The following is a 16,207-nucleotide window of genomic DNA, read 5'->3' as shown; positions in this document are numbered from 1 at the left end:
CACTCATTACTGGATCCAGTGTGAGGGGCTAGGTATGTGGCACTCATTGCTGGATCTTTAATTTCAGTAAGTTTATATTGCTAAGGTAACAAGTGAATGAATATTTTGAAATATCTTAATAGGATATTTAAGAGGGAGAGAGAAGAGGATGGGAAGTGGATTGGAAGTGCTTGTAGGGCGAGTTAGCAAGACTGGGGCATCTGAATTACCACTGAAGCTATTTACCTTATCAGATACGTTGAGCTCTAGTTCAACATGACCCTCAAACGTCAGCCTTTCCGAAGGATGAATAGCGAGCCTTTCGGTACCAGAGATTGATGTCGTGATAGCTAAGAAGAAACATCTCCCCACGAGCTCTGTGGAATGTGACCTTTGCCTCGCCAGGCCAGTGTGGCCCACCACTTCTCATCTGCCGTTCATCATGTAAGACATGAAGAGGTTAGCGATATTATCAAAAGTCTGTCCGCAGCCTTTTGCCCATCACAAAGGGAATTCCAGGTACGCAGATCCTATGGTAACCAGAAGCGTCCAGACGTCTAGTTACTATCCTACTCTGGACAAGATGGTAAGCAGATAGTGGGGTACCACACATGTTCATCTACATTATCCCACACTCATCTTCGACACAAGGAATCTGAACGAGGTGCTTACCACCAGCTTCAGGGAGACCAACAAGGCCATTAAATATAAAGACCATGTTACGGCTTCATCTCAGATTCAGAACCCATCGGTTCTTAGGGAAAGTTTTTCATCAAAACTTCGGAAAGAATTTAGCGATATTTATTACGAAAATCACCTTTAGACTGAGCGGAGGAATGAGCTGGAGTGTTAGGTTAAATAAACTTCAGTCTGATCTTATTAATCCTTAACCTTAACCTTCCAGGACCAAATTAGTTAAAACTGATCATGTAACGTGTTGTGTCTTCCGTAGTTTGTCGTTTATCTACAGACAAAAATAGAGTTCAACTATTTTTAAGAAAGACATACTAATACTACATTGGCGGAATGAAACTTGAGAGGTGGCAGTTAATTTGCCTTTGTTAATCTTGGAGAGTTGTAAGGTAAAACGATTTAAGCGTTCCGAGCTCCGTCAGGGAAGTCATCTCCGGGTTGACATTTGTTAGCCACGTTAACGTTAACTCTGCTGCCACCACACCTTTGTAACTTGCTATTATTAACTTCAACCTCGAAGTAACCACTCCCACCATCCAACCTGCAACACCTCAACCCCTTCACCGCTACGGCTAACTTGCTTAGCGAATGACTAACGTGATCATGGCAAACTTGTCCTCTGTCCTGGTAACTTTGACCCCGCTTCTGGCGTAATAGTTGAGTGGGAAAACTCTATAACGCTATGTGGGATTTACATTATATTACTTTCGCTGCTGGTACTGTGGGAAGTTGAGAGAAACAACTGAAGTTAACAGAGAATAAAGAGGCACAGTACCTTGACTGAAACAATGCATTAAAACCTGCACATAGGAGAGAGAAGCTTTACGAGTTAACACAATCTGGATGTGGAACTTGAGGGAAATATTGATAGCGTTGACATACCCAGAGCCTCCTAAATATTATGGTGACTTTAAAAGGGAACATAATATTTAGGATGGGTAAGGGTAAAATTCGCGGTTCGTGTTTTGTTGGGACATTGGTGGGTGTCCTAGATGTAACCGGAAGGGTCTAAATAGAACCCAAATTAAATTTGATATCAGTGGCCTGTACTCAGCCCTGGACAGTATGACATCTGTGCACTTTAACTTCCCTTGAGACGCTCAGAGGGGTCTACCATTCCTTCAAGGAATCTATAGTTTGTCCCTTTACAAGTGACTCTCAGTGGCTTGTGAAGGCCGAAGCAAGGTCACTGGAAAAAAGCGGGGTCTTTAGAAGACAGTGTTGGTGTCACAGAGAAATCATTTCAGCTTAGCTAGGACTTCAGAAGGTTGGCGGACAGTGCTGGTAAGCATACAACTAGTACATATTTAGCTTTGGCTGAATACATTCTAAATGCACAAGACAAAAAATCGATTTTAAGAGATTCCTACACAGCAGAAGACATCACAACCGACAGCCAACTCAATTACCGCGTTTTCTACACATGGCACGACTTATAATTGTAATGTGAACTGTGTGCTGCTTTTGCCTAGTGTCTTCTTAGTAAGGCTTGCAATTAGAATAATTAGTGGAACGTGCCCAGGTAAACCTCTTATAGGTGTTGTTTGTCATAGATGGAATACACAAAGCTTTTTAAGGAGAACTAATATAGGTTGCAATTTTATTGCGAGTATCTTTTTTCTTGTAAGGGAGAGACTTCAAAAGATGAAGGGAAGCAAGATAAGACCCAGGTTGACTTCAGGAGCTCACGTGTGGGTGGGGTGGCTTACTTGCTGAGTCACTGTAACGCGGTGGTGGGTGCCCAAGGGTGTTGGAGCCTTTTCTCTAGTAAGGGCGCCAACCTTTCCTCAGGGTGTTCGTCCAAGAACCCAGCATCTCTGTCGGCATAAATGATGAGGATGTTTACCCTTTCGTCTGAAAGTGCGGATACTTGCAGCCATTGACGCTAAACGAATTAGCATATAGATTGTGAAATGTTACAAATTTAATTCGATTTTTTACTAGAATTATGATTGATTTTTGCAATATAGAAGTAAGCAACTAAGTTGGCGATGTTAGTATAAATTTAATGTTTAAAGCGCTAACTACCAAATAATTCCAGTGTTTTCTTAAAATAGTCTTTGAGGAGAAACAACTTGTGAACTGTAGCATATGAACTTGCACATTATATATATATATATATATATATATATATATATATATATATATATATATATATATATATATATATATATATATATATATATATATATATATATATATGTCGTGCCGAATAGGCAGAACTTGCGATCTTGGCTTAAATAGCAACGCTCATCTTGCCATATAGGACAAGCGAAAATTTGTGTATGCAATAATTTCGCCAAAATCATTCTGAACCTAACGAAAAAAATATATTTCACTGTGTTTGTTTAGTGTTAAATTGTATACAAATCTAAAATATATTTAGTTGGGTTAGGCTAAATTAAATTGTTCTTGTTATAATAAGGTTAGGTAAGTTTTCTAAGATTCTTTTGGTGCAAAATTATAATTTTTTACTTTAACATTAATGAAAAAAATATATCTTTAAACGTATAAGAATTTTTTTTAGAAAGGACTTAATTTTAAATAAGTTCTTGCTAATTGACCAGTTTTACATATTCGGCACGACATTATATATATATATATATATATATATATATATATATATATATATATATATATATATATATATATATATATAGACAAGTCGGCCGTCTCCCACCGAGGCAGGGTGACCCAGAAAGAAAGAAAATACCCAAAAAGAAAATACTTTCATCATTCAACACTTTCACCACACTCACACATAATCACTGTTTTTGCAGAGGTGCTCAGAACACAACAGTTTAGAAGCATATACGTATAAAGATACACAACATATCCCTCCGAACTGCTAATATTACAAACTCCTCCTTTAAAGTGCAGGCATTGTACTTCCCACTTCCAGGACTCAAGTCCGGCTATATAAAAATAACCGGTTCCTTGAATCCCTTCACTAAATATTACCCTGCTCACACTCCAACAGATCGTCAGGTCCCAAATACCATTCGTCTCCATTCACTCCTATCTAACACGCTCACGCACGCCTGCTGAAAGTCAAAGCCCCTCGCCCACAAAACCTCCTTTACCCCCTCCAACTTTTTCGAGGACGACCCCTACCCCGCCTTCCTTCCCCTACAGATTTATACGCTCTCCATGTCATTCTACTTTGATCCATTCTCTCTAAATAACCAAACCACCTCAACAACCCCTCTTCAGTCCTCTGACTAATACTTTTATTAACTCCACACCTTCTCCTAATTTCCACACTCCGAATTTTCTGCATAATATTTACACCACACATTGCCCTTAGACAGGACATCACTGCCTCCAACCGTCTCCTCGCTGCTGCATTTACCACCCAAGCTTCACATCCATATAAGAGTGTTGGCACTACTATACTTTCATACATTCCCTTCTTTGCCTCCATAGATAACGTTTTTTGACTCCACATATACCTCAACGCACCACTCACCTTTTTTCCCTCATCAATTATATATATAATTAACCTCATCCTTCATAAATCCATCCGCTGACACGTCAACTCCCAAATATCTGAAAAACATTCACTTCTTCCATACTCCTCCTCCCCAATTTGATATCCAATTTGATATCCGTCTCGGTGGGAGACGGCCGACTTGTTGAAAAAAAAAAAAAAAAAAAAAAAAATATATATATATATATATGTCTATATATATATATATATATATGTATATATGTATATATATATATATGTATATATATATATATATATGTCTATATTTATATATATATATATCTATATATATATATATATATATATATCTATATATATATATATATATGTCTATATATATATATATATATATATATATATATATATATGTCTATATATATATATATATATATATATGTCTATATATATATATATATATATATATATATATATATATGTCTATATATATATATATATATATATATATATAGACATATATATATATATATATATATATATATATATATATATATATATATTTATATATCTCTATATATATATATATATATATATATATATATATATTTATATATATCTCTTTATATATATATATATATATATATATATATATATATGTCTATATATATATTTATATATATATATGTATATATATATATATATATATATATATGTCGTGCCGAATAGGCAGAATTTGCGATCTTGGCTTAAATAGCAACGCTCATCTTGCCATATAGGACAAGTGAAAATTTGTGCATGCAATAATTTCGCCAAAATCATTCTGAACCTAACGAAAAAAATATATTTCATTGTGTTTGTTTAGTATTAAATTACTGTAAACAAATCTAAAATATATTTAGTTGGGTTAGGCTAAAAAAAATTGTTCTTGTTATAATAAGGTTAGGTAAGTTTTCTAAGATTCTTTTGGTGCAAAATTAACATTTTTTACATTAACATTAATGAAAAAAAATACACCTCTATACATATAAGAGAAATTTTTAGAAAGGACTTAATTTTAAATGAGTTCTTGCTAATTGACCAGTTTTACATATTCGGCACGATATATATATATATATATATATATATATATATATATATATATATATATATATATATATATATATATATATATATATATATAATATAATGTCGTGCCGAATATTCAGAACTTGCGATCTTGGCTTAAATAGCAACGCTCATCTTGCCATATAGGACAAGTGAAAATTTGTGTATGCAATAATTTCGCGAAAATCATTCTGAACCTAACGAAAAAAATATATTTCACTGTGTTTGTTTGGTATTAAATTATTGTAAACAAATCTAAAATATATTTAGTTGGGTTAGGCTAAAATAAATTGTTCTTGTTATAATAAGGTTAGGTAAGTTTTCTAAGTTGCTTTTGGTGCAAAATTAAAAATTTTACATTAACATTAATGAAAAAAAATATATCTTTAAACGTATAAGAGAAAATTTTAGAAAGGACTTAATTTCAAATGAGTTCTTGCTAATTGACCAGTTTTACATATTCGGCACGACATATATATATATATATATATATATATATATATATATATCTATATATATATATATATATATATATATATATATATATATATATATATTATATATATATATATATATATATATATATATATATATATATATATATATATATATATATATATATATATAATACACACACACACACACACACGCACTCGAATTAGCTCGCTCGCTGTCTTGGAGTACACAAGCGTGTTAAAGGTAGGTGTGCGTTTGCACGTGCACACTACATAATTACCTGAGGTGTATAATTATAAGGGGATCCTAATTAAATAAGACTGATTAGCATGAGAGGGGCCAGCAGCAGCAGCAGCTGCTACTGCTGAGGTGATCTGGGGCTCACACCTCGCCTGGCACTAGTGACTGACTGGTGTTGACAGTTACTCGTACACCCAGATATGTGAGTACTGTGAAGTAACATTGAGGGAAAGTCGATCCTGTGCGTCTGTCTTTCTTTGCCTTTGTCTCTCTGTCCCTGTTTCAGATTTTATAAGTTCGAGCTGTATGTGATGACAGACTAATAATTTTCTCTTCCCTGCTTTTCCTTGATACTGTCGAAGATCTCTTAATCCAAGTAAATGAACCTGTCCTCCCTTCCCCTACAGCGAACTTGAATGCCTTCCATACCCCCACAGGTGCTGTACGACCCCCACGGGATTCCATGAATGTAATACCAATCTTCACTACTCCGTTTATGGTCACATTTGGATGTGCCACATATTAACTGGCTGAACATACGGGTCTTCAGTACACAAGGACGACCTCAAAATATTTATTTTCTATACGTTCACAGTATCAGTGATAGGATTGTTGAGATTAACACTGTACTCGGTATTAGAATGCTGAGAAATGAACCAGACACTTTCACAATGAACCTTACTAAATGTCTAGAAGTAAATACACACAGATCTAAATGAATTGTGAAAACGTGCAGTTGCATTAAGTTTTATAATCTGCGTAAACTGTATGACTGTAGACAACAAGAGCATTTCACCCCTCCATGGAAGATGTGTTCATTTAATATCTCATGCCTGCAAGTCCCTCCCAAGAAGCTCATTGCTAGTAATCCCTTCCTTAAATCACTTGTTAAAGCAACTGCTGAAGAAGAAATTTCTCGCCTAGCTGGTAGTAATAAGTTATCACAAGTTATATACACTGATGGATCTAAACAGGAGTCTTCTGGCAGGGCTGCATCTGCTCTTGTTGCCACCTCCCTAGTTAAGAACGATAATAAATTTGTTGAGTTAGGCATAAGAATTAACTGGGCGTCTACACTGCAAACTGAATTGTTTGCAATCCTAATGGCGCTAAAGCTAACCTATGACACTGAGCTTGACTATATCATCATTACTGATTCTATGTCATCACCGAAGGCTCTTGACTCGTATAATGACTCCAACAACATGCTCATTGGAGAAGCCAGGTATAGATACTCAAAAATCAGGGACAAAGGGATTAATGTACAATAGCTATGGATCCCATCACACATTGGATTACTCCTTCATGATAAAGTTGATATGTTAGCCAAGAAGAGTACGCAGAAGAAGAATGTAGAATATAACTTTGGTATATCTCTGTCTAGCATTAGGAATAATATGAGGAGAGAAGTAAACGAAAATGATTGTTATAGAAATGCAGTTAGAATCCTGAGTAGATCTATAACCCACTATGATAACATGAACGTAGATAAGTATGTTTTTGGAACAACTTGCAATGTGAACAGACTAACTGATGTTGTAGTGGCCAAGCTTAGGCTTGGTTACAAGTACTTCTGGCAGTTTGGGAGAGAGAATGATCAAACCAAATGCAAATTGTGGCCAGGCATATGGTCACTGTCTTGAACACTTAACTGTCCACTTGTTGAGGAATATAGATAGACAGTATAATAACCTATGTGACATGTCAGGATATCTAATTAATGAAAATAAGATACCAGATATACTAAGCAAATTTCCTAAATGTGCTTGTAACAGATAAGTGAACTGTAGATATGTAGATATAAACCTATATGTACACTATGTTAACCTTTTTAGGGCCTAGCTCCTAGGCCTTTTATGTATCCCTATGCTCTTGCGCTACCGTCCACAGGATGGATATGGGGTGCACAATAAACTAGCCACTTCGGTGGCAAAATCTAAATCTAACAGTACACACACGCAGTGCCAGTGTTGTTACACCCACAGCCCAGAATCTCTCTAGTATATTATATATGTGAAGCTCTAAAGCTGTGTAGGTCATTGAGCTCAGAGAATAGTGGAGTCTGTCAGATTGTTATAATCAGAAATAAGCGTTAAACCACAAAGGTTATACAGCGGAGTCTGTCAGAGAGACAAGGCTCTGCTCTGGAAGCAGACGCACCAGACGCTCTTCTGGAGAATCTCGCATTTTGATATTTTGTATTGTATTATTTTGTGATATTTGTGAATTGCTCAAAGACGGCATCGAAGACAGGTAAATCTTGCACACTACTACTTACCTTCAGTATACACATGCATTTGATTTCCTGTGCGTTTCTTAATAGTTATTAATCCTAGTCTGAATCTGGACTATGGGAAGATAATCCCCAGGAGTGGTTTAAGAAGACAAATTATAAAACATTAGAACAAATTTATTAGATAACGTTGATCAAGATCCCAGGACAGAAACGTTTTCTAATAGTGTTTGCTCGCGTATATCTTTTTTTTTTTTTAACCACTTGCCGGTATCAGTTACCAATTAGTATCAGTTGCAGTGCGACCATAATCTCTTGAACCACTACCTGACAACAAATACTGATGGAGTAACGTGTGTTGTTTTGTGTTGCAGCCGAGCCTGTACAGCGACGGTTCCAGGTTCCAGGAGGTGGGGACTGGCCCCGTGTACCGCTTGGAGATCCCCAACTGCCGCGTTGAGGACACTGGAGCCTACAGTATCCTGGCCAAGAATGACCATGGCGAGACCAGGGCCATCATCTCCCTACAGGTTTATGCCAAAGGTCAGTGGTTCTTCCTTTTCCAACTGTTTCAATCTGCTCAGCGGGAGTGTAGGAAGAATGGGAGGAAGTGTAGTGTGTGAGGGATTAAAAGGGAATAATGTGGGGGCGTGTGTGTGAAGTAGAGAGTGGAAGGAAAGGGAAGGAGAGTGGAACGGGAAGGAGAGAAGGGAAGAAATGAGAGGAAAGGAAAGGTTGGAGAAAAGGAGATAGAAGCAGCTTGATAGTTTGCACGTCATCTTGTGATACAGATGCGTGTATCATCGCATATAATAACGTGGACAACTTGTTTTAAGATTAATAATACAAGTAACGTTCAGTATTCTGACACTCTTGGCAGTCACCTGATTTGCAATCTGCAGATAAAGTTCCATCTCTTGATTTGTTTATATTAAGGAAGTCGAGACGCATTTATGAGGAATTTTAATATGTAGGTGAGAATGTATCCTGAATCAACATACCCTGTGATCAGATATGTTGATAATTGTCTGTGGTGAGTTTTAAATGAATAAAATATGAAGAACTTTCAAAACAAGTCAGTGTAAATACATATTTGAGCGAAACTTTCAAAGTTCAGTTCCTGTATCAACGTCTTCACCTCATCCTTTGTTGTGCCCGTAGTATCCGGTCTTCTGTCTTTCTCTCCTCTTATTTTGTCCTCTTCATCGGTAAATACCTTCTTGAAACACTTGTTTGGTTCCTCACAAACCTTTTTGTCGTTTCATTAGTCCTCATGTTGCCTTAAGCACTCTCATTTGATCCCCTCACTGTCCTCTGGTGTGACTATGGAGTGGTACTCGCTTACATGGTTCGAGACACTGTCTCTGTATGTATGCTCTCGCCTAGTTAAATATATTGTGTGTTTGTGTAAGTATAAATGTGACTTTCTCCGTCAGACCTATATTAATGCTCGTCTCTTAAGCAAACCTTGTTCTTTTCCCATGCACATAATTCTCTCCCAAACATTACCACATTCTACACAGATATTAGTCTCCCACGTTCTTACTCCTACTCCCACGCATATATTAACACCCTTTCTCCCACCCAGATCTTACTCCCTGTCTGCAGTGTTTTTCTGTACACAGTGTTTAGAAGCTGACATCGCCATTGTACACATGAGTTGCACAAGCTTGTGTTTACACTGACTGTGAACTGTATGCAGGCGGCGGAGAGCTCGCGCCCCTTGTGCCCTTCTAAGAGGCAGTTACCAGAAGAATTTATCGAGGTTACTGCACTTGTAAGAGGCAACGGCGCGTGGATTGCCAGGGTGGTTTATTTGCATTTTTAGTGCACTTAAAATGAGGAGATAGCAAGCGCGCGCGCATGCATGCTTTTGTATGTTTGCTTATGCGAGCACGCATTAGTGCGCGCGTATACGGACTTTAACGTAGCTATGGTGTATGGAGTGCCTAGTGTGGGTAGTGCACTTACAAGTGGTCGTGATTCACAGAATGGCGTCTCTGTTCTTGGTGTTATGGACCATCCATGTCTTTCAGCACAACTCAGTTTCCACCGACTCTGGGTCACCTTATTATGGTAGAGGTTCGAGCAACTTGACAGCCCAGTATTCTTTCTTTTTTTCAACCTTTTCCCCAAAATTTTCTGTAGTTTATCGCCCACGACTTGAAATGGATTTCAGATATGGTATGACACGTGGTTAATAGTCGTATGCCGCCGCCATAAACAACTGACGCCGCCAATAAACACCACTGACGTCACTTGCTGCCTATATGGTCTAACTTATAGTCTCTGACTTGGTAGGAATACTGAAGATGTGAACTATGTTACACGGACTTCTGCCATCGCCGCCTCAGCTGACACTTGCCACTGACGCTGACGCCATCTACACTTAAATAGTGACTTGGAACCTTTTACTTGGAATGAATTTTGATATGTTTTGGAGTGCAATCCTTGACCTCTTGCTCTCCGCTGATGCCACTGATGATATCTGTTGTGTGACTTACAACCTCTGACGGATTGTATTCTCAATAGGTTTACGTCTTTATTGTGTTCATATTCTCCAGATTATACCTTAGTTTTGGTACTTGTAATTGGCATTAATAGCATGAACGTCTTCTGTTTGCTGCAGATCAATACTGATGGCCACAACTTATTATAACTTTGTTTTTTGAAAAGGAAGGAATGACTATAAGCGCTTCGTTAATTGTGCAACTCTCGTATCGCCACCTTGTGTCTCCCGTCGCAGAGGTGGTGACTGTATACTGAAGCAGAGACTAGCTTAAACACGCAGATCTAAAGCTCAGCACCAATTAAGATGTAATTCAATCCTGACAGTATCCTAAATGGCTGTTTCCATATTGGAAGTTTGATTGTGTTGACTATGCTGTAGGAGACTGGCACTGACACACGAGCCCTCAATGCGGCGACCTCATTTGTTTCACACCAGGTGTTACTAGAGCGACACCTGCACCGTAAGTCGCGCAAAACGCATTACTGAGTACTGTAGAGTGCTGACATCTGGCAGGGAGAACCTGCAAGCATCAAAACAGTAATGGTGCAGTTCTCGGTACTATTTATACTCTGTGGTGTAATTACTGTAGTCAGGAGAAATAACCTCAGTGATGCTACTATTTAAATCATATGTATTCACTTCTAGAATATTCTGTGCTCACAACTTCGTTCAAAGCAGGAGAGATGCCATTGTTGGAAACTGTGGAGATCCAATACTCCCCGCGTAGTCAATAAAGCATTTAAAGTACCAGGAACCCCTCAGAGTACCTGGTGCTAGGTACCAAAACTGCCATAACGCCTTACTGGTGTGTGAGATATGGCAGGAAGTGTAAAATAAATGCAGTGGAAAAAAAGAGGTGTTATATATTTAATAAGAGAACATTGTGTCAAGACTATTCATCATTCTACCAGCAAATATCAGAACTATTGCCGCAACAAATGTGCAGATCTTCGAAAGAAAACTGGATCATTGCCTCAAGCCAGATCAACCAGGCTGTGATATCTATGTGGGCAAGCTGCAGCTAATAGCAACAGCCAGGTGGAACAGGCACTCAACAAGGAAGCTTAAAGAGAAACTTGGCGAGTAGGGCAGAATAGCTCTCGAAATAGGTCACGGGTATATCACAGGTGTATCATAACACAGGAGCGGGGAGGGAGGAGTGAGTGCATACGGATGTACTCGTTCCTTCCAATCTACACAACCAGTGTTTACTATTTAAGCGACGACTGTGTATCGTTAACAGCTAAAATATCTAATTTTCATCTCTACGGGGTTCGTTCAGAAATACACACGTAAATACGCCAGACAACGAAAAATGCATTTGTAGGGCGTGTTGACTACTGTGTTGTCGTTGTGAGTGCTTTCTACCCTCCCGCTTCTTTGTCAGCATCTAACTGGCGACATTGGTTCAGTTTTCCCTCTGGTAATAAGTTTAGTTGCTCGTCTAGCATTGTGTTTTCAGTTCAAGGACTGAAAAAGTTTCGCTCAGTTAACACGATGACTGGTCTGCTGACGCAGTTTTAGGCAAGAGAAAAAATACAGCGGAGAGAGAGAAGTAAGCAGAATCGGTATTTACCAAGCGTCTCGTCCTCTATCAGGCCGTGAAAGTAAGTTCTTGTACACACAAGGTGTGTACAAGAACTACTAGACTGTGTTCTTGTACACGCAGTTCTCAGGCTTATCAGGCCGTGAGAGTAAATTCTTGTACACAACTTGTGTGTACAAGAACTACCAGACTGTGTGTTCTTGTACACGCAGCTCTCACGAAGACAGGTCCGCAAGAGCGAATTCTTGTATTAACCACTCACAGCTCTTAGGACTACTACGCCTTGAGAGCCGTTTCTTGTATGTTTGTCTACATTTTCCATAACTATTAGGCCATCAGTGTGTTCTTGTACACTCAGCTGTCAGAACTATCAAGCCGAGAGAATTTTTATTCGTCAGGGAAAACAAAAAATCTGATAAAGGGCTATGTGATCAGACGACTTGAAAGTGGTGTGGGTCGTATAGCGGGGGCGCGACAACCCTGTAGTCTGAGGTCCTGTAGTCTGATGGTCCAAGTCGTACCGAAACGTCGTCGTAAGCTCCTCTCGTCTATGTGCGGGTTATCTGTGTATTGTTCCAGTCACGGTATTGTGCCTTTTTGCCATTTCTGTAGTCTGAGGACATTGCTGAAGGTTGTTAGATGAGCCGATGGTGAACAAAGGCTAGCGACAACTGGCTTACTTCTCGCGCAGTGTTTTGAAGGTGTTTTAAGCTCTCCATTAATTTCCAAAAGTTGAATGTCTTGGTGTGTAGCCTGGGCGTGATCAAGGTCCCAGAACCGAAATGTTGTCTAATATGTAATAGTGTTTGCCCATATTTTTTTTTAAACCACAAGGACCCCAGTGGAAATAAGTCACTTTGACCTTTTTTTGGGGTTATCCTAGATATTCTACACATACGATGTTGTGTATGATAATTTATGTAAGTATATTTATGTGTACCTGTACCTGAATAAGCTTATTTACTTACTATTTACTTATTTACCAAGGTTAATACCCGCTGGTGTGGACGGAAATAAGACTTACCTTCAGACCTGCTAATACCGCTTCATGGGGAAAGGATGACACTCTTACAAAGCAAATTAATTAATATAAAATCTTATAATTTTCAGTATGTTTGTCATTATTAAATTAATTTTGTAAACTTTTTATTAGTTGTGGGAGAGAACCCCACATGGAGACAGAATGGTATATTTTGACCTCCAACTGGGGTCCTCCTCAGCAGATCTGGTGAAGAGGTCTTTATGTAGAATCATTCTCACTCGGGTACACTAGTATTTTATTACTTATCTCTCTCTCTCTCTCTCTCTCTCTCTCTCTCTCTCTCTCTCTCTCTCTCTCTCTCTCTCTCTCTCTCTCTCTCTCTCTCTCTCTCTCTCTCTCTCTCTCTCTCTCTCTTTCCTTCCTCTTTTTTCCCTCTTTCCTATTTTCTGTCCCCTCCCACCCCGGTACCTAAAATTTTCTATTGATCTAGTTTTGCCGTTGACAGTGTAATGCGTTAATTTACTTGTTTTTCTTGTTGCAGGCCTAAAGGGTGAACTGGAAGGAAGGCCCATAAAGAGAGGGTGAGTAACTGCCTGGTTTAAGTTATTTTAGTGTGGTGTTTCCTGCTTGGCCCACTGCCTTCTGTTTATAAGGTATGTGGAGAGTTATGTGGCTCCTGCTCCTGCTGTGTGGTAGAGACCGGCTCATCATCGAACCACCAGTGTTCAATTATGGGAAGAGTAGAGATGCATGGACAGAGTTTCTTCACCTGCAGCCCCCCTCAAGGAAGGTTACTTGATGTTGGTGAGGGGCTCTTGATTTAGGGAATTGGATCTGTGCTCCAGTTCCCCGAATTAAGCCTGAATGCCTTCCACATCCCACCCCAGGCGCTGTATAATCCTCCGGGTTTAGCGCTTCCCCCTTGATAATAATAATAATTCACCTGCAGCCCATGTTCACGTAGAACAGTAAATTGGTACCTTGGTGTTAGTAGACACACTTGGGTCGCATCCTGGTAAGGGAGTGCAGTAACATGAGGTGGATGTCAGTGTGTAAATTCAACAGTGTAAAAAAAATAAGTTTACATCTTGATGATCAGTCACTTAAGTGATAGAATGACATAATGGTTTTAGTCGACTATTTGTAGTGGTAGTTCAGTGAACATAAATGTGTGTTGTGAGAGGACATTGAAGACTATCATGAAGTCGTAGCTTTATAGTGTTTAGCTCCATTATCCTCCTCCCTAGTAGGTTTAGCGCTTTTTTTTATTATAATAATCCATTATCCTCCAAAAGTCTTAGTATAATCTTGATATACTAGCACGTAAAATAATTGTAATAGAAGTAAGAAGAGAAGTAGGCAGATGGATCTTCAACACTCAGACAATATGTAAACTCAGAGAGAGTCACAGTAAAAAGCTCTGTTCCTCAAGTCACAGTACTAACCATCTCCTTAAACTCCACACTGGACAGTGATAAAAATACACATATAACACTATAACATCCTTCGCAGGCGATACTGTTTGTATTGTGTGCCAACCATCGAGGCCACAACATACATTCGACCAATGCAGGGGGCCACAAAAACTATGATGTATAATGAGGGCAAATTTCATTAAGATGCCCAGATCACTAGTTGGTTCTCCTTCCTGGGGAAACCAGGTTTTATAATGAATATAATCAACTAATTTGGTCTTCGTGGAAAACCTTGTTTTATGATGCCATAGCGATGTACAAAAAAAACGTGAAAGTGGTGTTTCCACGGGGTCACCGAGTAGTAGTAGATGGTGGGAATACCTTGAGGGGATCAGTTAGGGCGCGAGTGCTAATGTCAGTCAAGTGTTTTGAAGGTACATGATGGTGCATTTTTAAAGTTGATCTCCGCCTTTCTCTTAATGGCATAAGTTTGTTTTTCCTCGAGCAGGTGGGGTGATGGAGGATACTAGAGGCTTACCTGTAGGTAGTAGAGGTCAGCTTATGAGAGAGTGAAAGGTATAAAAAAAAACATATACGTTTGGATACTTTATTAAAGGCTAGGTTTATCTCGCCAGGAGCATTAGTTTATATAACTGGTTAGAGTGAGGACATGCATATAGTGGACAGGCGAGGTATAAGAGCGGCACCAGAGCATGAAGGTAACAACAAAACCTTAACAGTGAAATTGTACAAATAAATGAACAAAGAATAAAATATTAGTGATTCGTAATTACCTAAATAAAATTTATGAAGATATCTTCATCGTTAGAGTTCTAATCTACGTTTATAAATACTGAATTTGGACAGAATGTACATTCGTTGTTTCAGTAGATATCCTTATTTATCAAGTTTTGATCCCTAAACACTGTTCTGCATCCTTATTGTAAAATGATATACAAGGTGGGAACAGAAAGTTATGCTTGCTTGACATATTCAATCACACAGGGTGGATTCCAAAGTATTGAAATATGTCAGCCAAAGCCGAGATATTTCAGTATGGCAATGAGAATATAAAGTATTCCAATAAGAGTTCAGCAGGTTTCCTTCCGGCAGACTTGGGATTATTATTACTTAGGAATTATCATCTATCAGGATGGCCTGTCCCATAGGCAGGGTAAATGGAATTTTGGTGATATATCCATCAGCACGATATGTGGAGATGGTGGTGGGGGGTTGGCAACAGTGGTGGTAGGGGAGGAGGGATGATTATGAATAGACGACTGTTCCTAGCTGCAACAGTGGCGGCTCATTGTGGCCAAGGATCACTTGACGGATCCGTCACCATCTTGACAGCTACCTCCTGTTTCCTCTTTCTCCCACCTTCCCACAGACACCTCTGACACTCCACATCTCTCATCCGATAACCATGTCTATTTTTTCTCACCGACACCCCCACCCATTTTTTTCTCGACACCCCTTAGTTACTAAACGCATAATGGAATACTTCTTCGTCCTGCTGAAGTTGTGCACAATAAACTAGCTGCTAAGGCAACGAAATATAAATCTATTGAAGTGTTTTATCCCTGGCCATAACTGTTA

At 38.7% G+C, this 16,207-nt stretch overlaps 1 protein-coding gene across 15 annotated transcripts in view; it reads left to right on the top strand.

Annotated features, from left to right (window-relative positions):
• Positions 1-16,207, top strand: part of LOC128688939 (titin homolog) — a 748,574-nt gene that overhangs the window by 662,298 nt on the left and 70,069 nt on the right. For all 15 annotated transcript variants that reach the window (XM_070085630.1, XM_070085629.1, XM_070085628.1 and 12 more), the window contains 2 exons: positions 8,528-8,696; positions 13,735-13,774. In XM_070085630.1, the coding sequence (XP_069941731.1) occupies positions 8,528-8,696; positions 13,735-13,774 (209 nt within the window). The remainder of the gene's footprint in view (positions 1-8,527; positions 8,697-13,734; positions 13,775-16,207) is intronic.

The sequence above is a fragment of the Cherax quadricarinatus genome, chromosome 16 (genome assembly GCF_038502225.1).
Source record: "Cherax quadricarinatus isolate ZL_2023a chromosome 16, ASM3850222v1, whole genome shotgun sequence".
NCBI lineage: Eukaryota > Metazoa > Arthropoda > Malacostraca > Decapoda > Parastacidae > Cherax > Cherax quadricarinatus.
Note: the sequence above shows the minus strand (reverse complement) of the source record. Positions and strands in the feature narration are given on the sequence as shown.